The sequence below is a fragment of the Balaenoptera borealis genome (genome assembly GCF_965194805.1).
Source record: "Balaenoptera borealis genome assembly, chromosome: 7".
NCBI lineage: Eukaryota > Metazoa > Chordata > Mammalia > Artiodactyla > Balaenopteridae > Balaenoptera > Balaenoptera borealis.
Window position 1 is genome coordinate 106,061,701 of NC_138864.1, and position 25,102 is coordinate 106,086,802.

The following is a 25,102-nucleotide window of genomic DNA, read 5'->3' on the forward strand; positions in this document are numbered from 1 at the left end:
CTGGATTGCCCTCGAGCTCCTTGGGGAGCTGGGATTGCCCCCCAGGCTCGAGCTCTGTGTTCTGGTCACGTTCAGCCCAGGCACAGGGTGGCCCCCCGGCCGCCCTCCCAGCACCCTGTGCTCTTAGACCTGCTCCCTCTACTGTCACAGGAGGCTGATCCAAAAGCCATGCCGTGGTATCAGGGTCTGGGCTTCACCTCCACCCTATAGCTGAGGCAGGTTACCCATCTTGTTAGCGGTGATGTCTGTCTGTTTTTCATGGGGTTGTCAAGTGGGGGAGGAACAAATTACATTTTCCGGCAATTTAATTTTATTAACTCTGACTTTTTCCCCCTTTTTCCAAAGCACAACTAAATGGAGCTAAACACACACACAAGGGCTATATTTGGTCCTGATGGTGCGGTAGAGTAGGGAAGGCACAAACATAGAGGATTGTCTGCTACCTAGTAAACACAGGGAGGTGTCAGGGCTGGAGAATTCAATAGTAATAATAAGCATTTATACGGTGCAATGACAACTTTGATACAGGGCATAATTTTCTGGGGATTGCTATTAATTGTGCTTCTGCCTGTGAATGGCCCCCTGGTGAGGGGCTGTGAACACCACGCAGAGTTAAGCTATATTAAACGTCAATTAAAACAGCGTAAAATAGAAATGGAATAAAATATGCAAAGGTCAGAGTGGCTGTGAACACGCAGACGAGAGAGGGGAGAGAGGGACTAGGGCCTGGTGAGCCTAGTACACTGGCGGATTCATGCTCCTAGTGGCTCTAAGCTTTTGAGTTTTCAGGTTTAGAAGGTTTGCCGGAGAGTGAATAACAGTACCCTCCAGCTTCCCCCAGTTCAGTTCTTCCCCAAAAGGGTTTCAGAAACTACTCATTGTGGCCAGTAAGAAATGAGCAGAGACAACCAGGCAATCTGCCAGCACTGTCCAATAGAACTTTCTGTGAGGATAGAAGTGTTCTTTACGTGTGCTGTCCAGTATTGTAGCGTCTAGCCACTTCTGGGTACTGTGTACTTGAAATGTGGTTAGTGCAACCGAGGCACAGAATCTTTAATGAAATTTAAATAGCCACGTGTGGCTACTGGCTACCATATTGGACAACACGAGACATTCGCCCACGCTGAGCACTCAGGAGATGTTCGATTGGCACTCTTCTTCCTGAACCAATTTGTTCCTTCTCCCACACCTCACACTGTTTTTTTCAATACTTTTTTTTTTTTTTTTGACCCAGTCTTCTCATGCTTTTGACTTAAGCTTCCAAATTCTTTCATAAGGGTCACACGCAAGGCCAAGAAATGAGAAAGGAGAACAACACCTGCATCAAACCAGTCAGCCGTGGCCTTGTCCTTGCCCCCTTTTCTTCTGACAGCCCAGAGTCAAGCTAATACCAGATGTTTCCCACTCTCCCAGGCAGAAAAGAAGGGAATGGCTTTGGATCTCTGGCTGAAGATCAGATCTACGGCGCTGTCACTGTCCCCACTGAACATCTGATTCAGTTGCCGAATCTGACCCTTGAGTTCCCCAGAACCTGCAGGGATTGCAAAATTCCCAGGTCATCCAGGGAACACTCACCTGAGGTCCCTGTGGCACCTGAACTGTGAAAATACCTTTTCCCATAGCTCTTTCAATACCTGTTGAATGCTTAGAATGAGTCCACTCATTGCAGTGCCATAGTATAGTGGAACAAAGCACTGGACTTGTAATCAAAACCCCATGTTTAAGTCCTGGCTCCTCCATTTACTAAATCTATGACCTTGACAAGAATCACTGTACCTCCCTGGGGTTTCATCTTCCCCGATAAAAATGACTCGGCTAGAGTGAATGACCTCTAGGTGTTGAGAGGATCTAGAAAAGAGGTCCAGAGAAAAGACCCCCTCACTGCCGTGAAGCCCTACGCCTCCACTCCGTTACCCCTTCAGGTGTCAAGCCTGCATTTAAAGCACCCCTTTCCTGAGGCCACCGAGAGGCCTCACCTGTGTCTCATTACCACTGACTCACACTTGGAAGTTGTCCAGCAGCACAGACACGCCCTGAGCCAGAACGGGTGGCATGCCCCCTCCCCCCGCCAATTACTGTCATACTCCTGTGCGTCTTGGGGAGTCGACAACAGTCCCCGATGACTGTGGGTCATCCTCAGAGATGGTGTTTTAGCAGAAGGCAGCAGGAGTTTCTTGGCTTAGGCAGTAGGTCCGTAAAGAAAAGAAGGGTTTGGGAGGTGCCCGATGCGTGCCGACCGTCCTGGCTGGCTACTTGTTCGCCAGCCCCCTCCTCCCAGGACTCACTGTTCGCTGCTTCAGGGACTGTCCGCAGCTGCCCAGAGCCCCCGTGGAGCTGCCGGCGCCGCACAGCTCACAGGGGGCCCTGTAGCGTCTCTAACTGAGGAGCCGGTGAGCAGACGCCCTCAAGAGGGGTATTTTTAGCTGCAGCGACACAGCCTCATCTTTCTGCAGGATGTCTAGGGGTTTTTTTAATGAAATAAGTAAGACTGAAGACTGGGGTCCCAAACCCCAGCGCCCACACCCAAGAAGTTTTGGTGCACCCCACTCACCAGAGGCCTCATTAATCCTGCCTACAGCCGGGCGCTGAGGCTCAGGCTTGGCCCAGAATACCAGGCCAGAGAGACAGTGTGCAGAGGGAGGAGAGCCAGAAATAGAGCAGGCCTAATGCAGGCTGGCCTGCTGTGAGGTGCTGAGGGCCCTCTGGGCAGCTGCGAACAACTCTCCTTCCAAGCCTTTCAGACCTTTGATGGGTCTGGGGGACCGAGTGAGTGGGCCTCACAGTTAGGACAGCCTTGCCTTGAATGAGGGATTCCGTTCTGTGGCTTGCTGACTTCCTAATGCTTTTGTTTTCCTTCCCTTCATCCTGGTCTGTGACTCACCTTTTCCTTGACTTTTTTTTATTGTATACCATGTGATGGGGGGCTGTAGGACATCCGTGGAGCTCGTGTCAGACCCCATAGAAGAGCCCTGGGGTGATGAGGCAGTGGTTCTCAGCCCCGGCTGCACACTGGGATTGGGAGCTGCGGGAGGCTTAGGAAAGATACTAATACCCGGGCCTCCCTGGCGTCATCGAGCACCGGATTTTTATTTTAAGTTCTCCAGGCATATTAGGTGATACCAAGGAATAATTTTATTAATCGTGTTAGGTGTGATAGTGGCATTGCGGTTATGTAAGAAAATGGCTGTGTTTTTTAGACATGCATTGCTGAAGTATGGAAGGGCTAAATGACATCATGTCTGGGCTATGCTTTAAAATACTTCAGCAGAGAGAAGGGGGGATAGATGAACCAAATATGACAAGTTCAATAATTGTTGAGCCTGGATGGTTGGTGTATGGGAGTTCATGGCAATTCTCTATTTTCCGTGTTTCTCATTTTTCAAATTGAAAGTTTTTTTTAGTAATGAAAAAAATTTTTTCAATTAAAAAGCTCCCCAGGTGACTCTGACGCTCATCTCAGGTTGAGAACCAGTGGTTTAAGAGATTAAATTTGGATCCCCACACCGCAGATCAGCTCTGATCTTGGATAACCTAAGACCTTTCAGGATGAGTTCCTACGAGTATCTGGACCCCAAACTCTTGGGTAGGTGAGGAGCAGGGTGGGCACAGAGACCAAACCAGACCTGTGTCTGTAGTCAGAGTTCACAGGGGACAGCTGGACTGCTTTGCCTCTTGCGCCCAGTGACCTCAGTGTCACCCAGCCCCGAGCGCTGTTGTGCCGTGTAGTTTGCCTGCCAGCGCTCCCACACTCCAGCCTGAGGACCTTGCTCGCCACACAGGAGATAGAAGACAGCTGCATTGTGACACATGCCACTGGGGGGGGGGTCCTGATTTCCTCTGTGTTCAACACTATCCCTAATGGGGTTCTGCTGAATCCTGCCCCTCCCCCTGCTCCCGGGAGTCCCCGTGTTCTCAGCTCTGCCTGCAGGTCTGTGATGGCTCTTTTGTGTCCTCAGTGCCTCTTCCAACTCCCAAGCAGGATTTTGCTCCGGCTGCTCAGCAGTGGGGCAAATAGCAGCTTGCTGCAGCCACACTAAATGGAGCTCGAGCTAGAAGCTTCCATGCTACATTTATACAGCACAGCCTTGCTTAGGACCCTGGCTTAGCAGCTCTTCGTTCGGGGGGCTTTGCGATTTACACCTCAACGTTCAGTGAGTCTGTGTGTCGCTAAGGGAAGCTGAAGCAGAGAGTGGGCTACAGACTGCCAAGGTCAACCGGCCCGGAGCTTCACTACCCGTAGTATTTACCGAGAGCCTGGGTGCCCTCCTTCCCACTCCCAGGGGAAGCCTTGACATAGTCCTTTCAGCAAATGGCAGCTTGAGAGAAGTGCGAAGTCACCTCCTGCGCCTCTAGGAGGGCCTGGAGCAGGTCATCCCCCCAGGGTCTGAGTCAGTATTGGTCCTGCCGCTGTCCCGTGCCTACATCCAGAATTCCAACGGGGGGAGTTGCTTCCCCATAAGAACGAGCAGCCTGGGAGGCACTGTTTGGATGGGAGGGGGCAGAAGCTGTCCCTGACTCTGTGCTGCTCCCCGGCACGTACCTCCCATCGCCACGCTCAGACCATCCGTCGTAACTGTTTCCCCCACTGTGCTGAGCTCCTCAAGGGCGAGGCCCAAGCCTTTCATCTCCGCTGTTCCCCAGTGCCTGGCACAGTGCTGGTCGGCAGACGGGCTCTAAATAAGCGTACACATGAATAAGTGAGCCACAGAAGGGCTACAGCCGGGAGTGCCAGTCAGCTAAGGGTCAGAAACCTAACAGTGAAGAAAGTCGTTTCTCATTCATTTAGGCTTCTGAACCTAAACTGGGTGCTGATCTGGAGTCCTGCCCGAATCAGTTTGTAGAGCAGCCTATGACGAGGGAAGGTTGCTGTTCTTTTCCCACCTTCCTTAGGAATAAATGGTATTCTCTCTGTGCCTCGATTTCTCCCATTTGATATTCACGGGCCTCTGAACATCTGTCCTCTCTCCCTCCTTGCCGGGGGCTCTGAGCAGGCTGCCGTGTTTGTAGGAGGGTTTCCCTGTGTTTTTTCAGGGCCGTCAGTCGAGTGGCACCTGGCTAGTTTTCTTGGAAGTTACTCTCCTGAACCTGAATGAAACCTCAGGACCCCTGGCTCAGCTTAAGCAAAACCATGTACAAGAGGCGCTTCTGGAGTTAGTGACAGGACTGTCCTGTCTGAGCACTGAGCCTTCTCCCTGCTCTCTCAAGTCCACAGCAGAGGCTGTCATCCTGGGCGTGCCCTCGGATCACCTGGTTACATTTTGAAAATATCAAAGTGCTGTCTCCTCCATATGTGATCTGGAGTCAGGACGCTGGTATTTTTTAACAGCTCCCTCAGCGTGGGGAATGTGTACTTGGGACTGACAACCACTGTCTTTTCAAAGCATCTTCACCAGGAGAAGCTGTAAGGGCGCTGAGCACCCCACTGCTGGCCTCCCCCCTCCCCCACCCCCCCCACCCCCCCCACCACAGGAAGGTGGAAGAGCAGAACGAGTGTCTGTGGCTTCCGGCGCCCCGGGTCGCCTCCCTTAGCCAGCTCTGAGACGCAGCTGCCATCCCAGACCGTGTGATGGACCGTGCAGGCCTACCCACACGCGCACACAGAGCCCAGGGCTGCTTAACCTCGGGCAGGTGACTGGAGGGGGAACCGTGGACAGCGGTTCGATTTAGTTTCGGAGGGCATTAGTGAGGGAGAACAATCCAGAGCTGTCTTTGCAATTTGTTGAAATGAAGGTTTTTTTTTTAAAAAATCTAGCTCAAGGGATTCTCACCTGGGTTACGCCCACCAGCTCCCAGGCGTCACATCCCACCCCGCGGTGGCAGAAGCGTCTGCCTCAGCAGTGAGAGGCAAGGCCAGACACCAGTTGAAATCCCAGACGGCGTCCTCCCCTCCCTCCATCTCTTGTCAGATATTTCAAGCTTTAAGTCCTTATTCGTGCTCTGCCTACTTGGCTGGCTGTTCTTGCACTTGAGCGGCTTGTTGGCCTGGACAGGTCCAAGCTGTCGGAGCCGTCAGGAGCTGCACCTCCCCCCTCGCGTCTCCTATCTGAGCCAACCTTGACTCACAGTAGTGCAGATGGCCCCGGCCTTATCCAGTGACGCCCGCCACTGCCCTCCTCCTCCTGTCCTGCTTTCCCAGCGATGGAGGGGCTGGGCCAGGCCTGGCCTGCAGGTCAACCTGGGGCTGCCACGGAGACCACTCTTAGTTCATGCTCTGGCATATTCACCCAGACAACACGCTAACAAAAAAATGGGGTTTTTTTGTTTTTTTTTTTTTTAAATCTGAACCACATAGGACAAGGGTACAGCAAGGTCTAAGTTCAGATTATGCAGGAAACACTTTCCGGCCTGCATGAGAGCTAATCTGTTTTTGCAAATAGCCTTAGTTTTACCCACTCTGCTTCCTAACTATTCCTGGGAGCTGAGAGAGAATGAGGCGAGAGCAGGTGTCAGAAATAAGCGTTCCTTCTTTTCCTCCCCTACTCTCCCTTTAATGTAGACTGGGCAACTTCTCTACAGCGCCTTGGTCTCTCAGACCGGCTCCAGGTGCCGAAAGGTGGTGCCCTGTAACATACCACTGTAATCAGTTCATTTCCTTTCTCCTTGTCCCTCTCCAAGAGAGATGAAGTGGCAGATGACGAACGTGAGAGGGGTCGTGGGTGACCTTGTACACGAAAAAGACATGCCGCACCAGGGCCGGCCTCACTCTGCCTTTCCCGGTGCTAGGTCCCTGCCGAGCTGCAGACGAGGCACAGGATAAGGGTCCCATTTAGCAGGCTCGGCCTGAGTGGGACCCGCAGCCATGCCCTCTGGCAGCAGCCTGCAGCAGGGAGGGATGCTGTGCCAGCAGGCTCCTCAGCCACTGGTACAGCTTTGGGTGGGGCAATCAGCGCAGATACATTGGCTCATTCGGGTCATCTGTAAACCTAAGGGACCCCAGCAGCTATTGGCATGCCATTGCTCCAGCAATACCAATATTCACGTGATTTACCCTGAGGCTTAGCTGCTACCCACATTATTTCCAAGCATTCTTCTCCGTTGGAGAAAACAGTCTGAGGCTGCTTCAACACAGCCCCTAAAGCCACCCCTTTTCATGGGGCAATATCAGGACTGAGATATACGGTATCTTTATTGGCACCCAAGGACCAATAACATAGTTGACTAAAGACAAAGGCTGCCTGCAGAGCCTCTATCCCCCCAGTTAGAACCAGTCATTTGATGAGCATTCTCATGTCCTAGTGAACGTGAGACGGTGGATGGGATGGAATTAAGGGGCCTGATTCCACTCCAAATATCGTGGTTACCTACAGCCTAGGGTTGGGGTCTACTCTCTTCCATCCGATTTGCTAAGTAAGGAAGAAAGATCTTTTACCCTAGTCCAGTACCTAGGAACCTTTTTGTGTCTCTAAAGCCACATGATTAGGTATCACCAAACTGGTCGATTTCCTGTCCTTCAGGACTGGCCCTGTTCTCCGGGGCTTCTGTCCAGCACGGTATGTTGCTTTCTCTTCCTGCTACAGTTGCTGCTTAGCCTGTTAGCCCCAGGAAACTTATTCTCTTGGATCCATTTTCTTCTCTTCAAGTATCACCACGTTTTATCGACCTGCCTGCTTTCGTTTTTGATCCACACGTCCTCGTCATTTAGAACCACTTAGACTAAGAGTGACCTGCAGGCACAGTCCAGGTTCTTGAGTTGGGTCCCAAGGGTCCGAAATTGACAGGATTTGTCTAAACCCTTAAAGTAACCTTTTTGTAGCCAGAAACCTTAGCAGATACACTACCCCCTCACCCCACCCCGTACCCCCAGTGACAAAGGAGCCTTGGAGCCGCTGAGCGCAGTGTCTAGAGGGCAGCAGAGCTCCAGCGGGGGATGCAGGGATGCTGCCATCTCCTTCCGGCCCAGCCTCTCGTCCTGTAACAGCGGCTCAGAGGCTTGGAGGTTGGGGTAGGGAGGTTCCGCCCTCTCAACTCACTGGAGCACTGCCTGTAAACCTGCCGAGCTAGGGACCTAGAGAGCTGCCTGCACCGCCCCCATCATCTGGGTGTCTGCTTGACGCCAGGATGCCCTGGGCCCGAGGGGGCTGCCTAAGTACAGCTGCAAGCTGCCCAGCTAGATTGTTCTTGTTGTCCCAGCCCAAGGCGACCTCTCAGGCTCCGTGTGTGGCATTCACTGTAACTTGAGGCATGAGAGATGGCACTGCTCTCTCTGGGGGCAGGTAGGGAAAAGATTCCCTATTTGAGTCTTCCTGGGTCTCAGTTCCATATGGAAAAGCACCACCCTTCCCCGCCCCAACCCGTCAGTGTCTCCCACTCCGCACACCCGATTCTCCCTCAGGCCATTTCCCAGCCGCAGCTCTACTGGGGGCAAACTCTTTACCCTCGTGGTACTTTGTAAGCTGGAGCTGTGAGGCCCAAACTTCCAGAAGGGAGATGAAATGATCTCTTGGGGCTGACAGGTATAGCACAGCCAGCATTTGTTTTGGGTGTTGATTTCCACATATTAAATGATTCTCGTTGCCACTGCCACTGAACTTCCTTGCCCCTGTGTGTGATGGTCAGGTTCTATATCAACCATGAAGTCCGTGCAGGGACGGAGCGGGAGACGGCTTTGCTGCTGTGCTCTGGCACCTGAAAACGGTTCTGTCTCCAGCACGGAGCTGCCAGTGGGGAACTGCTGACACTCTAGAGAATTGCCAGGGAGACCCCTCCATCTCCTGCCAAGCTAAACAAACGCTGCCCTGCACGGTTCTGAATCACACCTCCCTGCGGATTCATTCCTCCTTCCCTGGCTCGGCTAGGGTACCGCCTTATGGGAAAGTCCTGGGTGTCAGCAAGAGAGGCGTTTGAGGAGAAAGGAACTGATGGAGGAAGGGGGAGTGCCACTCAGTCATCTTTTAAGTAGAAAGGAAAAGGTCAGCGGAGCCACACGGGGCCTGGGCTACATCAGTGTTGACTCTGCCTTGCTGCGGCAAAGGGACCGGCTCACCGGGGCCAGCAGTGGGCACTGCCAACCCCATCCAGCTGCCAAGCACAAAGAAACGCGTGCTCTGTATACACAGATGGGTCTGCATGTCAGCATGAGCCCATTTTTAGCCCTTGCCCAGGAAGGGCAGCCCACGATACAGTAATTTAATTAAATTTGCTTCTCTCCATGGCCCGCATATTTGAAGAGGTTTGGGGGGGAAATGAATCTGGCTGAGGAACATTACCCTGCTGCTCTGGCACTGCCCCAGAGCTGAGCCGCAGTACCATAAAGGGTCTCGCCGTCCTGAACACGGCCCAGGGCATCTGTCTGCACGGCAGGCTCTCTGGCCGGGCTGCCTGCTGGCACATCTGGCAAGGCAGCCTCTGGAAGCAGTGCATCTCCATCACAGGGAAGCCACCGGGGGCAAAATAAGGAGTCTCCCCACCCCCTACTCAAGACTTGCTGGCAGCAACCTCAGCAGTACTTAGAGCCACGGTATTAGCTTTTTTCCCCACCATCTTCAGTGTATGAGAAGGGAGAGGGCAGGATGAGAGGACCCCACCCCTCAACTGACACTGCAGCTTCAGTTATCCCCCCAGTTTCGGTGTTAGCCCACACACCTGTGCTTCTGCCCGGAACGTGATCAGTATTTAGGGACCTGAAATTGACTCAGCTTTCATATTACCATGTTGCGTATCTCAAGTGCGATCAGTTTTTGTTCATTATGCCTGAGCTTAACTCATTCCCACACACCCCACACCCCTGTGACCTCCTCCAGCCTCCCAGCCAGTGCCCACTAGTCTTGCGTTAAGTTTATCAACTCCTCAGGAGGTGCCTAAGCTTTTACTTTATCGTGTCTTCTCCCTCCTGTCCAGAGTGTCTGCCCTTTCATCTTATCACTAACCTCTAGCCTATCTCTCAGCCTTTTTTTGTCCCAGGTCAGCAGTACCATGCCTTGGAGAGGTACATTCTCTGGTTATCTTTCTGTCCCCCCAACAACAGCACATCCTCCTGGCTGGTAATCTCTCCTGTGTAATGATAATAGCAGCACCTCCGAGAGAAAGGGAATTTCTCTGGCACTGTTCATCTCAACACCAGCAGAACACAGGCTGTTGCTTAGGAGTGGGAATCATTAGAGTCAGGCCATTATTGGAGGGGACCAGTCTCTAAGGGAGCTAGCAGAAATTACTGCTCCTTAATAGACAGAAACTCATTTGCTCAAAGCCCCCGCCCTCCTCTTTATTTCTCTGCATTCCCCACCTCCCCTCTCTTCCCAGCTTTGAAGTTGAGAAGAGAGGTAACTCCACCCCATCCAAGATGGCAAATTTCTGCTAAATTAACTTGGTTAAAAGAGATCCTTGGCTGAAAGCAGCTGTTTTTTAGAATGTTTCTGTTGGGACTTCACTTGAAACCATCATGAAGGAGACAGATTCTAATTAAATATATGTGATAAAATTCTAGCCAGGGCCACTCCGTTTCCCAAGAGGGGATTTGTTGAGATGGGGGAAGAGGAGACGTTTACTAGCTGCAGGCCCCGAGTCAGCCTGGGCTGTCTGAGCTTTCCCTGTGAGAGTCTCCTTGCTTACAGTAGCAGGGAAGGTAGAAGCAGAACTCTAGACGTCCCTGCTTCTCCAGTGGTCCACTTGACCTTGAACGGACCTCTGACATGATTGAGCTTCTGCAAAACTTCCTTTCATGGGATACCTGTTCTTTACAGCTCTTCACTTTTACAGGGATGGGGAGGGCGGCCTCAGCCACAAGTGCTCCTTCTAATTTGTTAGCTGTTTGGGCAGCCATCAGAACTCCCATGCCCTGGAACACTCATGGTTGAAGAGAAAGGAAGAGTTGCCTGATTTCTCAGCTCTAGCTGTTTGAGGGAAGTCAGGAATGGGCACCATCTGGCTGACAGCATTAAGCACAGATAAAGTACTGGCCTGGAAGGCCTTTCCCTTCTTTCCCTCCCTCCCTGGAAGCAAAGGGTAAGGGACTGCACCAAATTGCAAACTCCAGGGGGCACTAATCACTTTGTAGCTTCTGTCAGTGGCGCCCCCTGGAGTTGTAAGTCACAGTGGCCCTGCCGGTGCTAGGCTGAGAACCCAGAGACCTGGTCTCCACATCACCAGCTAGCGGGTACTGGCAGTCACATCCCCCTGGGCTTCGTTTTCCTCACAAATAAAATGAGAGGGTTCAACTAGATTTTCTGAATTAACTTGGAAACTCCCTTCACTGTCTCCACATTCCTGAAGTTAGAAGCTGTAAACCATCATTCTGTCCTCAGTGACCATTGCCATTCCAAGGTCGACCAGCAGTGAGAACACACTGTGGAGCTGCCCTCAGCTGACATGATACCACTCACTGGTCAGAGCAGAGGTGGACTTAAAACAGGAAGGTGGAAGAGGAATTAAGGAAAGGGAAAGCTACTCTGCAGGCCAATGAGCTGAAACCAGAGGCACATGGAATAGGCCAATTCCTTATTCTCTTGTGTTTGTACTTCTCTGCGGCTTCAGAACCTTTTTTCCTCATACACAAGCATACGCCACATCCAGTAGTTGCAGTCGCTTCCCTCACAAGGGAAACAAAATGAAATGCAAACGTATTTTGAGCTATCTCAGTCTTGGCATATCCCTCTAAGTCTCCTCTCCCCATTCCTAATTTAAAGATTGTCTTCCCTTCCCCTGGTTCCTTTGAGTAGTCTCTTCCTTGGCCCTCCCTCCTATCTTACTCCAGACTTCCTCAATTCATCCCCTTAAGAGATGAATTGGAAGAATATGCTGTCATGTCAGAAGGAAGCCATTGTCAATTCACACAGGCAGACGCTAATAGGATAAAGTATTATCCGACTTCCTTTAAGTCCAAAAATTAAGTCGTCTTGCAGTGGTAATAGATTATAACTGTATCCACTGCAGCTGGTGGGCTGCAGGAATAGGCTGTTAGTATGAGGCCTGGGCTCCATTTCTGGGACTGTGACGGGCCTGTTGTGAGGGGTGCGCTGTGTGTTCCTACAAACACAGCGACACTATCCAGGGAACTGCCTACAGCTCGTTCAGTTCACCTCCAGGGTGGAACCTGAGTGGGAGGACCTGTATTAATGTTCTTAATGAACCTGGGTGAGTGGGTAGGGCCTTGAAGCCTGGGAAGAAGTAGCCCGAGGCCAGGAAACCAAACTTTGCACAGCGAACAGTTAGTGTGTGAAAGCGCCTCTCCCTCATCCTTGCTGACTCATTGAGCGGGTAGAGTGGCTTATCTGGTGACTAAGTGAGCACCTGCACAGACAGGGAAACCAGGGTTGAGACCTTATTAAAGAAATGTTAAGAGACTACAGATTAAGGACTTGCCTTGGGAGAGGAAGCAGAACCGTTAGAAGGAAGAAAGAGCCATCAAGCTTCTAGAATGGAAGGATCTTGCGGGATATCCTAGGTCCTATCATGGCAGATGGTTGTACGCAAATGGGAATTATGGGGGGGGGGGGGAATCTGATAGGAGAGTTAACGGGGGTGTGTGCTTTTTATTAATGGGAGATATAAGAAGGTGGGTGGATATTAAAGAAGCAAGTAGATCAAGGGCTGTTCCTTTGGTATTTAGTAATTAATCTAAACTTCAGTAATTGCTCTAGTATTGTTCCTAGGCACACAGAATGGATGAACCCGCAAGGCCAAGTACTACTTTGGTCCATCCAATCCCCACACCTGGCATTAGCGTAGCCTCTCATCTCAGTGCCTCCCTGCTGTAGGTTTAAGAGTCTTTACCAGGATAAGCTAGAGAAGACAGCGCCATCCTCTCAAATGCTAACTTCCTTTGCCAGGAGAGCCTCTCCCAGGGCTCTCCCCCATGGGCCCAGGCCTGACCTTTCTGACTCACTGCCAGGGTCCATGTGCCCTGAACTCAACAGTCATTATCTTTATGGGAAAACACGATTTATATAACACTCTCCCTCGGGAATAACACTCTTTTCGTGGATAAACAGTGAGCTGCACCCTCTCCTCTCCTCTCCTCTCCCCCCATGACTGTGCCTTCACAGAAATGCGGGAGGCCCTGAGGGAGCCCATCAGGATCAGAATTTGATTACAGCCCTGAGGGCGGGGTGGCCCCCCCCCCCTCGCCAAGCAGTGGACAGCCTCCAGCATCGGGAACAGGACTGTCGTGGGCAGGTGGTTTGGCCCAAGTACTGACAGCAAAGCTGGCATGTTCCAGAGGATGAAACCTGTGATCATCCTAAAATCTAATTCTAGCCTCTCATTAGGAAATCAAATGCATTCTTTCTTAGGCTTCTCTTGGAAAGTTGATCTCCCTGCTTTTCTTCTGCTCTGTTCTGTGCCATGAATATCACACTACCGGCCCTCCCCCCGTCCAGGGTCCAGCCAGCCTCCTGCTTGCTAGGGCAGAGGAATCTCCCTGGCTTTCCTCCCTAACTGCATTGCAGCCCCTTAGCCTGTGCATCTGCCATATAGCTCTATCCTGCCCTCACTTGCTCAAATTATGGTGCTTTTTCCTGCCTTTCTTTCCTCCAAGCCCTCCAATACTGCTTTGAAGCCCCAGCAGCCCTCTCTGTGCTCCTTTCTCCTTCCTGGTGTCTCCGTGGGCCCACCTCCCTTGGTGAAGCATCCTGATAAGGAAACAGGGCGAGGTGACGAGACACTGGGAAGCTCACCCTCCTGGTAAAGGACCAGGACTTTTAGTAGGTGCTTCCTGTTCCAGCCCTCCGCTTGTGCACCTCCAGCAGCAGCACCTTTCCTTTCTCCTGACCCGCCATAAGAAAAGGTAATCCGTTCCTGGGCTAAGACAGTGCCTTGGGCCATCTAAAGAGCTAGATTAAAGAACAGAGCACAAGGCAGTGTTTTCCTGGGAAGAAAAGTGCACCCCATCTTTCCCACAGTGTTTGGGCTTGTAGATGGTGCTGTCGTGCTGCCCAGGACTTCTGGATAATTATCCTTCCTCTTTAGGGTAGCTCAGTAGGCATGTTCTCTCTTTGGACATGGATGAGATTCAAGAATAGAGGTGGTGATGGGGACTAGTCAGTTGGTCTGTCCCCTTATCGTCAAATTTCAATTCCTACAACAACTATGGAGTAGTGAGGTAGATACCAATATTATGCCCATTTTACAGATGAGGAAAACGAGTATTTGTCCAAAGTCACATAACTAGTAAGTGACAGAGCTGGGATTCAACCCAGGAAGACTGGCTTCAGAGTCCATACTTGTAAGCACTATGCTATATTGCTTTGCAGATATGTATATTTCACTGAAGGTTCCTGAAGCCTTTATCCCTGCTCCAAGAAGCAATTTACTTCATCTCAATTTAAAGCAAAGATGAAAACAACCTTAATCCACTACCCAAACCATTCTTCCCCCCTCCGGGGAAAAGGGTGCTTTCTGAATGGACAGAAACCAAGAGAGGTGCTTTGAGCCAAAAGCTGCCTTGCAGTTTAGCTGAGGCAGGATTTAGAAATGGTGTGAACAGTGCCTGCATTAGCCGATGGCACGGAGTGCTGAGTGCCAGCAGAGGAGATAAAATCAGACATATGTTTGGATATAAATGTTCTCTCTCTTTTTCTTCTCTAATTTTAAGCCCCTGCTGCTTTGTTGCAGTAAAATGTTGAAGCCTTAATTGTGGGCTCTGGCCCCCTAAGGAAGTAGCCTGGGCTGAGTAAGGCCCACTTAGCCTTCTCTTAATCTCTACCCATCTCCACCGTTAACGGCATGGACTCTGGATCTCTTCCCCATTAATAGGCATTGTCTTCAAGGGACTCTTTACTAGGCTGCTGCCCTCCCCCCACCAGCCCCCCGTCCCAACAAGTTGCTAGCTACGGTACATGCTAACAGCCATGATGGAGCTGATGTCCCTAGGCCTTAGAAACTAGCCTGTCTGCTCTACCTTCACTGACAGTAGAATGCAGCTTTACACCAAAGAGTGATAAAAGGCCCTAGAACAAATTATGGGAGTGGCAACCAGATCATGATTTTAGAGCTGGGGCTAGGGTAGATGCAATGGAGGAGAGGAATTAAAGAGCCCCCCGCCTCCCCAAATAGTCTCATTGTTCAGCCAAATAAGCAGAAACCACTCGCTGTGGAGAAGTTGCTGTTGAGAGGTGCTCTAAGACCTCTGTCAGTCCTTTACTCTGCAAAGCTTCCAAGGCTAAGGTTGGGAGAAGGCCAAGCCATCGTTCCCACTGTGAGCACCCTGCCTTGTCTGCTTCACCTTTTCCCTAGCAGCCGTTGCCCTCTGTGGGATCCCGTGGTTTCTGCCTGCCATTGAACCTAAGAATCAGGAAGCTGTTATGTATAGTCCTGAGAATCCAACTCCTTAGTCAGCACACGTGGCCCTTGGGCCACCTCTGGGGCCCCTGTGGTCCGAATTCTGCTCAGGCGCCAGAGGGCAGTAGAGCTGCTTCTGAAGTAGATTGGACAGCTCTAAGGGGAGGGAGAAGAGAACACAGCAATAGCTATAGGCAGGCCCCGTTTTCACTGCATATTGGCCAGGAAAGAGAGATGTTCTTGAGAGCCAGTAAGAGCCTTAATGAGAAAGCACATTGGTTTGGGTAGTCAAGAGACCTGCGTTTCAGTCCCACCTCTTCCACTAATTAGCAGTGTGACCTTGGACTGTATCTTTCAGTTTCTCTGGGGCTCCGTTTCCTTGACTGTAAAATGTGAAGGGATTAGACTACATGGTTTTTCACGGCCTTTAAAGTATTCTGTAATGAAAACTCTCTAACTCCATATAATCAGCAGCAGTCTTTTCCCTGTAACGTGTTGCTATGACTCCCCTCCCGAAGAGCTGCCAACCCATGTTCCATTCTCAGGTAACAAACCCTAGAGCTTGGCCAGGTCGAGGATGAGTCACCCGCCCAGCATTAAAGGCTGCACTTTCGGTGCTCATGGGACTCCTCTCTGAAAAGTTGTCCCAAGTGCCTGCTACAAAGGAGGGTGTACCCAACATCACGGCAGAGGAGAGCTGCCGCTCTAAATGCTGAACCAGTGCCCAGGTCAGGGAGTAGGCCCAGTGGGGAAAGGAACTCCCCTTCAGCTCTAAGGACACTCATACCCAGGGACCATATTCTGTCTCCCCCAGCTCCTTTGAGGTTCCTTCTGGAAAGCACTTCTCCCTCAGATTCCAAGACTTGAATATGCCCCACCCCCAGGACAAGTGCATTTGTTCTTAGGACTCTTCCCCAGGAATGTTTTAGGCCCATTTCTTCACCTCTCCCCTCAGATCTTTGTTCAGCCCCAGAGCCTTTGTCATTCCACAGCTACTGCATAGTTCCCTGGCCGCCCAGATAGCTGTCAAAAAGAGGAGGGGTGTAAGGAAATGGGCTCCACATCCTCTATTTCTGAAGCAGCTCCTTCCTTCACAGTTGCCTCTGAATGTGTACCCAGGAAGCTGTTCTAAACAGCCTGAGCTGTGTCTTATGGCACTAGGAAAGGGGGTGACTTCTTGCATTTTTCAACTGGTCCTCGCCAAGTCCCACCCTTTTCTCGGCTGCAGTTTTCTCTCTTTTTATTGGGGGTAGGGTACTAAAGGACAGGCAGAGGGAACATATCATTGTAGCCTAGAGACATGAATGGCAGTTTCTAAAAGTGTGAGCCCATGCATACACACTGCCACAAACACTGACACCCAGAAATTTTGTGTATGTAAAATACACACACACACAGACACACACACAGAGGAGGATTAAGAATTGGCCCTTTCTTAGCCAACTGCTGCAAAGTGCTGCCTGCCTCTCTCTGTGTTCAGTGCCAGGGAGATCACACCCACTCAGTCCCGATTCCCTGCACTCGTATAAATACTAGTGCTGAAGAGACGAGGGTCCCAGTTCAGTCAGCCTGCCTGGACCACGTCCCTCGGCTGCACGTCAGGAGACCAACACCCACCACCACCAAGACACGTTTGACTATTCAGCACCCAGAGAACAGAAGCAACACTGCCTGCGGGATCTTTAAGCACAACAACATTATTGCAATCCTCTTAAATCCAGGTCCCCCGGGGTCCCCGTGTAGAGCTGGTGCTGCCTGACCAGCAGCTTCTGCTGAGGTGGCATTTAACTCCTGGCCGGGTCCCAGGAGCTGAGGCTGACCCATTCCTCTCGCTTTTCCAGGGCACAGGGAATTCGGTTCTACCCCCCCCAACAGAGCCAGGCAGGGACTAACACACTTAGCTTGTGAACGGTGCACTAGTATTGGGGTGCTTTTATTTAAGCTAAGGAAAAGTGGTTGACAGCTTTAGCGTGTTCCCATACTTTAAAGAAATGGAATATTGTCCTCCCCGCCCCTTTTTTTCTTTAAATAGAACTTATTTGGTCAGTGCTCATAAGAAGCTATAGGTTCAGGGTCTTACTCAATTTAACCCTTTGGGGACACTGAATTAAAAATTGAACAGTATTTATTAAAATACAAAAATACACTTTTCTCACGTTACAATCAGTGGCATTTCCCCCCACATCCCACCCCCTTTCAAATCTGAACCCTTTATTTCCTTTTAAAGCTAAAATAATAAATGAAAGGAGTTACATCATTAAATGGACCAGAATAACAGAGATCTCTGCTTTCCCCACCCACACCCGCCCTTTCTCTTCCCCCTCCTCCTGAGGTAGCCCTGGGAGAGGGAAGCATTTCCCCCCATTGTGCTACATTCAACAGGACTCCATGCCACACTCATTCTGTGTGTATCACTTTGTTTTAACTGTGGATTTCACATCTTTTTTGTGAACCATCCTGGTGAGGAAAGGCTTCATCACTTTAAACGAGCCTGTGCCCTTTTTGTCTCTCCTCTTTCTTCTCTACTCATGTTCTGCCCCCTCCCCGTCACCACAACCAGTTGACATCAGCCGTAATAATCCCTAATGAATCAGCATTTAGAATAGTCACCAAATCACAAGCATGAGAAAAGCTTCCCACTCCCAGCCTCTCCCCCCTTCTCCACCTTAAAACAAACCAACCCTTAAAAAAAAAAAAAATCATCAAATGCATCACTGTCTACAATCATTTGTCAGATACCGGGAACAACAGGTGGACATGGCACAATGCTGAGTTATGGCCTCCCGCGAATACCTTCTCTCTGCGTCTGCTCTCCCTTCCCATCCCCCTTTGGTACCACGCCCCCCCCCCCACCCCGCCAGGGGCCACCTCCTTCTCCTGGGAAGCCCTGATAGACACATGCCTTGCACAGAGTGGGTTAAGCCCAGCTGCAGGAATCTGGTGCAATGTGAAAGCGTTTGACTGACAGCTACGCCAGTTCCCTTCCTTCTCTGCTCCTTCCCGAAGCCCTCTGTCAGGCGGGGCACGCTGTGTCCCACTGAACAAACCAAGAAGACTTGTGCACAGGAATGCACATACTCAGTCCCTTTAAGGTTTCCGTTGAATTTTGGTGGTTTTCCTGTTTAAAATACACTTTACAGATCTGTCCTTCCCTTGGCCTCTGAAGAAAAAATTATTGCCTCTCAACATTTTACGCACAGTACAGATTCTTAGTGCTGTTTTTTGTTTGTTTGTATTTTTTGTTTAAATACGATAAATCTGCAAAGACAGCTCTCAGCCTAAGAAAGATGTCTAGAGAAATGGGTAGTCCTGTGTCCTATGAAGTATCTTCTAAACAGTGACAGTTCAGCCTGTCCCCCCACCCCTCAGCAGCCCACACCTTAACTCTTTCGGGATATTGGTTGGTGTTTTAGTTTGTTTTATCTTAGCAGTTTCAACGCTATACCAGAAATCCCTCCTGGCAGCACAGCAGACTGACTTGTGGCTTCTATCCCACAACATTCCCAAGGTCCCCCACCCCCTTTAAATAGAACTTACAAGTTAGAAAATAGTTTTGTTTTGATTTTTCTTTTTAAATTTTAATATAATCTGTTTCTTTTACCAGCCCATAGATTTAATATATAAGCATATACAAGAAAAAGTCTCTCCCCACTCTGTACAAAAGTTGCTGTCTTGTGTGTGTGTGCATTCTATTGCATTTTATAAGTTTGGGGCGGGGGAGTCATATTTGAGTTTCCTGTACCTTGTCCTTGGTATGGGTCTGAATGATATAAGGTTCAGAGATAGTGGTGACTGTGGGGTGCAGAGAGTTCCCCAGACTGTTTTCTGTCCAGTGGGCCCCATGTGCTGGTTTGTAGGTGTTGTAGTTAATATGGTCATGAATTGTGGGCAGCACGACCGCCCCCTCACCTGATACACCGGATGGAGCTGCTGTTGCTGCTGCAGATGCCGCCGCTGGGATGTCTTCATCCACCTGGATAATCTCAACAGTCCGGGCAGCTGTGACTGTACTCCTCTGCTGGTGCCGCTTGCGAAGTTTATAGAAGACAATCAACATGGCAGCAGCTAGCAGAGTCACTGCCACAAAGCAGCCAATGATGATCTTGGTGGTCTTCATGACTTCATCCAGGCTGGTCTGCATCTTATCATTGGTGTCCGTCGCGGTTACCGCCACCTGCTTGGGCACACGGGTGGTCTGAATGAGCACCGTGGTAGAGGTGGTATATGCCGGCTGGTAACCAGTGGACGTAGTAGGAACGGGCTTGTACTTTCGTGTTGTATCCTCAGGCGAGATCTCAGTGGTCTCCACTGTGACAGTGGTGAAGAAGCTGTAGTTGGAGGTGTTGAGCTCGGCCGTGCTCACGTTGAGGTAGGCCGAGGCATTGGAGTTGCCCGCCACGTTGGTCACCATGCATGTGTATACCCCAGTGTCTGAGAGCAGCACATGGGAGAAGTTCAGGGTGCCGTCGTTGAGGACAGAGATCCGTGGGTGGCGGGAGGCGTGGCTGAGCACTGTCCCATTGGGCAGCAGCCACTTCACGGAGGACATGGGGGGAGTCCGACACTTAAGTTCTGCCATCCGACCCTCAGAGATATTGAGGTCCCGAGGTGCATCCATGATGAAGGGGGCAGAGCACTGGAAGGAGGCCTGGTCCACCTCCACCAGGTAGCGGCCTCGCATGTGCAAGGGAGCATGACAGCGGCCACAGCAGGTGGAATTGGTGGGTATGTACTCTCGAAGCCACCAGGCTAGCCACAGAATGTCACAATCACAGTTCCAAGGATTGTGGTGTAGGTGCAACTCCACCAGGTACCTCAGTGGGGTGAAGAGGTCATGGGGCAAAGAAGAGAGGTTATTGTGGGCCAAGTTGAGTTCCACCAGGGAGGCCAGCCCATCAAAAGCATTCCGCTCAATCAGGCTGACCTGTGAGTTCATGACCCATAGCTTCTTGAGGGAGCTCAGGCCATGGAAGGAGCCAGGCCTGATCTCAGGGAAGTGGTTTCCTGACATCTCCAGCTCCTCCAGCCCCACCAGGGGGGTGAGGTTGGGCATATCTTTAATGTTGCACATGCCCAAGTTCAGGTACTTGAGGTTGAACAGTCCCTCAAAAGCCCCCTCAGAGATGTACTCTAGCTTCTTGAGCTCCCCCAAGTCCAGGCGCATGAGGGAGGGCACCCGGTTGAAGGCATAAGAGGGGATGCTTTCTATGGGGTTGTTGCGCAGCCAGAGCTCCCGCAGCTTGGACAGGTATTCAAAGGCCCCGCTCGGGATGACTGTCAGCCAGTTGTCAAACAGCTCCAGGGTGTTGAGGCTGGCCAGGCCGTTGAAGGCCCCCACCTCGATCTGCCGGATGGAGTTCCTGCCCAGCTGCAGGACCTCCAGGTGGTGGAGGTGGCGGAAGGTGTCGGCCTGGATCATCTGGATGTTGTTTTCCATGAGGTTGAGGTACCGGGTGTTGGAAGGAATACCCTGAGGGACCTCGGAGAGGCCCCGGCGGGTGCACACCACCTTGCTGAACTGGTTACTGCACGAGCAGACAGACGGGCAGTTCTGGGGCCCGGCGGAGGCGGCAGCAGCGATGGCTGCACACAGAATCCACACTTGCGCCGTGAGGTAGACGACGGGGAGCAGGACGGCATTCCAGGTGTGGTGCACAGTTACCTGCCACAAGAGCTTCATGGTGTGGCACGTTCATAATTCACCATCGCCTGGGATTTTGGCTCGGAAAGGAGAACCAGCCCTACCCCGGCTTAAGTGAGCTAGGAGCTCCTCTTTCCATCTGGAGAAGGAGGTGGGGAGGGGGCGATTAGAGAGACGGAGCAGATCGGCCGGAAAAAAATCATGCCAAACTAAAGAGTGGCCCCTCGTCTACCAGCCCCCCCTCGAGGCCAGCCCTCGGAAAGCTGGGACTTTATCTCCCCCCGTTGCGACCATCCCCACCCAATCATTCGCTCTCACCTACCTCGGAAGGAAGGAAGGGAAGAACTGGCGCGGTGTCCTTAAGCGTTTGCCGCCGGAGCTGGCCACCTCGTTCCCATTCTCACTTCTTAGTTTTAATTAACAAAAGGGGAAAGTAGAGGGGGCGGGGAGGGCAGAGGGGAGGGGAGGGGAGGGGAGGGGTGGGGGAGACAAAATGGCTTCTAGTAAATCCGGAGCCGGCTAGCGGAGCCGCGGAGTTGAGGCGCGCCGGGAGAGCCGAAGCCCGGCGGGCTATGCAGGTGCATGCCCCCCCCTCAGCCCGAGGCGGGGCGCCACCAGCGCTTCCCGGCTTTGTCCTTGGACCCTGGCCCCGGCTCGCACCAGCCGAGGGGGAAGCGGCTTCATCGCCGGAGTGTGCCTCCGGCGCCCCCCGCCCGCTCCGGGGCTGCCACCCGGCGGGGAGTGAGGGGGCGCCTCGCAGCCTCCCAGGCCGCGCTCGCTGCCGAAGCTGCCGCCGCTCTGCCCCCTCTCCTTGTGTCGGCCGCTCCCGGCCCGAGGCAGCTGATGCAGTCGTTCGCTCGCGGTGCTGCGAGAGTTAAGAGGAGGTGTTCGCCGGTCCTTCGCCCCCCACCCCCCGCCCTCCGACACACACCCCCTTCTCTCCTCGTCTCTTCTCTTAAGGGTTAAAAAGACCAGAACTGGGCTCAGTTTCCCAGTCCGCCGGCTGCTGGTGCGAAGAGCAGTAATCCGTCCAGCCCCCCGAGGGGCAGCGGCGTGGAAGCAGCGCCGGGACCTGGTCCGCCGGCCAGAGGAGCGCGCGGCGGCCGGGTCGCCCCGCACCGCAGGCCCCTTCCGGGAGTCCGGGGGTGGCTGCAGCCGCCCCCGGAGGCGCGGAATCGCCCGCCGCAGCCGGGCCCCCGGCGCGCCGCCGGATCTGGCTTTGTGCGGAGGGAGCGAGTTCAGGGCTCCGGCCCCCGGCGCCTTCAGCGGCTGCGCTGCCCGCGGACTGCTGCAGCGGCCCCGGCGCTGGCGGCGGCGTGAGCAGCGGGGGTCGCGGCTGCGGGGAACGCTCCGGAGCCCGGGAACATGGTCCCCACTCGCTAGCGGCGGCGGCGGCGGCAGCAGCAGCAGCAGCAGCAGCAGCAGCGGGGCCCCTGTGCGCGGCGCCCACCGTCTCCTCCTCGCGCCGGGCTCGCGGTGTTGCAGGCAGCAGCCACGCAGACTGCTCTCTCATCCTTTTGTCCTTCAGTCAGAACGTGAATGTACTGCTGACGCATACTGTTCTGAGGAGAAGATTAGCGTGATGCAGGGCTCTTATGTATTAACACCGCTCCCCCTCCGCTGCCTGCCCTCGAGGGGTTAACGCCGGCGCCTTCCAGCGCCGCGCCGCCGGCCCGCGCCGCGCAGCCCCGAGCTCTGCGCCTCCGTGCGACTTCCTCCCTCCCTCCCTCCTTCCCTCCCTCCCTCCCTCCTTTCCTCCCTCCCTCTCTTCCTTCCTTCCTCCCTTCCTTCCTCTCTCCCCCAGCCCCACCCCCCCTCCCCGGCCGCTTCCTCCCCGCCCCCTCTAGACGCTGGGAGCGGGCCGGGCGAGGGAGCAGGAGTGAGCGTCAAGTGGGGGGCCGCGCGCAAGTCGCAGGCGTGCGCAGCTATTTTGGTCCGATCGCAGGGAGCCGCCGAGTGGCCGCTGATAGGCTGGAGTGGCTCGGGGCTGCTGCTGCGGAGGGACCGCGCCGGCCCCCGCCCCCGCCCCCTCCCCGCACCGGGCGCCCGGCACCCTCGGGCTCTGGGCGCGCTGGGCTCAGGGCCTGGGGAGCCGGAGGCGCGGCGGCCCTCGGCGGGGCTGCTGCAGTTGGCGGGCCTCCAGCCTGGACCGCGTCATCCTCACCCCCGGCGACTGCGGACGGGGCGACCGGCCGCTCGGCCCGGGCTGCACGCTCGGGAGTTATGAGCTGCATTGGGGGACGCGGGGGTGGCCGGGGCGCTGCTGCTGCACATGTGCCTGTTCGTCCTGCCCCTTCCCTCGCAAATTTCCTCACCCGTCGTCGGCTTTAACTAGGGCTTTCACTGATAGTTTTCTTAATGAGGGTTGCGGGTGAGGCAAACAGTGGAAGGAAAGACCAAGTGCGGGGAGCTAGGGGAGTGACAACTTGGGACAGCGCGACAACCAGTTGGAAGGATTGAGGTGAACTCCCAGCAGCCAGGGCACAACCCGTTCATTCAGCAGCCAGCCGGAGCCGCGGCTTCTCGCTCTTCGCAGCCCCGCGCCCTTTCCCCTCCGTGCGCCCAGAGATTGGAGGGAGTGGGTCTTAAAGCTTCTGCCCCATGAGCTCCACCAGCTCTTCTTTGTTTCTGGGAGTCCCTGAGAAGAACTGCGTAGCAACCTGCCCCTACTTCCGGTGAGAGGCGACCCCGGGGCGTTTGATGGACCAGTCAGTGTAGGAGCGAAAACAGGACTTGTTCAGAGTTTTCCCACCGGAGAAAATGACTCCTCTTTCTCTGCCTGGTGCGGCGGGGGCCAACTGTGGCTAAGCCCTGGGAAGCCAGCTGGTAGAATATGGCACTAGTTTAGTGTTGCTTCTTTTCAAGGGCTACCTCCAGGCTCCTTTCCTTGTGCCCCGTCCACCTCTGCCTTGGCAAGCTTGCTTGCCCATCGCCTGCACGTGGGCTATTGCTTAAGAAGAGGAGGTCCTGGCCTGGATCTCTCAGCTCTCTGGATTCTGCCACACTCTTATCTCAATATTGTCTGCTGCCCAGTAATCTGAAACCTCCTTAAACATGCCAGGGAATTTTTGAAGTCCGTGGATGGAATGGACACAGCTCCATTGTAGGCAATTTGGATTCCCTGTCATTTACCAACTTTTTTATTATGCATTTGCGGTCAAATAATAGCAACATTAATAGTTAATATGTTACCTAAGATCACATAGTAAGCGGTAGAGCCAGGCCTTGAACCCTGGTAGAGCTCAGATGTCTAGGAACTTGGACAGTAGAAGTGATTCTCCAGAGTTTTCTACCAGTCAATAAGAACTCAGGTTTCATTCATTTACTTCAACAGTCATTTACTGGGATGTTTGTCTACTGTATGCTCTCCACTATACCAAGGATGGATGGATGGATGGATACATCTGTTCTTGTTTAATCTGCCTTTGCCCAGTGACACAGTTGCCATAGTTGTCTCCATTTTATGGATGGAGGTACTGAGCTCTGGCAGGCGAATAACATGCTCAAGGTCATACACCCAGAAAGCAACAGAGGCAGCATCTCAATCCAGTCTTCAAACCCTGAGTCCAGTGTTTTCATCACTGCCACAAAGATGTCCAGTATGTTCACTCTGCATAGAGCAAATGGCGGAGGCAAGGTGGGGGGACAGCCTGCATAAAACACTTCAGGGAAGGGTATATGGAATATACTAGAATGAAGGGTGGGCGAGGAGGGGCTGAGAAAATAGATCCTTTATTTAACTTGTTTGACTCACAATTACTAATCAAAGAAAGAGAGAAATGGAGGTTGAGTTCCACCTGGGCTCTTTAGTGGCTCTTTTTCCCTTCTTGACTAAGCCCCATTTGCACATCATCAGCTTCAAGCAGGACACACCCATCTTATACCCATGTGTGAGTCTAGCCTAACAGGGATCTGTGGAGGAGAATTGAAAACCCGCTGTTGAGAAGTTCTCTCCTTGCCACAGCTGGCATTGAGCTGGTAGGGTTCCAGAGAGACCCTGGCCAGGGTCTGGATGGCGCCCTGGAATATGGCTGCCCCTCCCCCCTCAGGCAGAAGAGGGGCCTGCCTGGCTGGTGTGGGCAAACTCAGAACCCATCTGTTCAGCTCCAGGCCCAGCAAATGTTGTGTAGGTGGATGGAAGGGTAGGATCAAACCAGTATTTAGTAATGGGGTGGTCTCGTGGTAAATATTTGTGAGTGATATCACCCAAGCTTCATGCAGCTCATGGAGTTCTAGATAGGGCTACTT

The 25,102-nt window shown here is 52.8% G+C and overlaps 2 protein-coding genes across 5 annotated transcripts in view; one reads left to right on the forward strand and one right to left on the reverse strand.

Moving 5' to 3' along the window:
• The window catches only part of LRRC4 (leucine rich repeat containing 4), a 58,927-nt gene extending 37,639 nt beyond the window's left edge, over positions 1-21,288 (reverse strand). For 3 of the 4 annotated variants that reach the window (XM_082400061.1, XM_082400059.1, XM_082400062.1), the window contains exons 1-2: positions 21,177-21,288; positions 19,123-20,993 (exon numbers count right to left, since the gene is read on the reverse strand). In XM_082400061.1, the coding sequence (XP_082256187.1) occupies positions 19,123-20,893 (1,771 nt within the window). In that variant the 5' untranslated portion in view covers positions 20,894-20,993; positions 21,177-21,288. Of the gene's footprint in view, positions 1-18,764; positions 20,994-21,176 lie in introns of those variants that run through there. The other variant, XM_082400060.1, reaches the window with a different exon arrangement.
• Positions 1-25,102, forward strand: part of SND1 (staphylococcal nuclease and tudor domain containing 1) — a 415,142-nt gene that overhangs the window by 335,638 nt on the left and 54,402 nt on the right. The window lies entirely within an intron of this gene.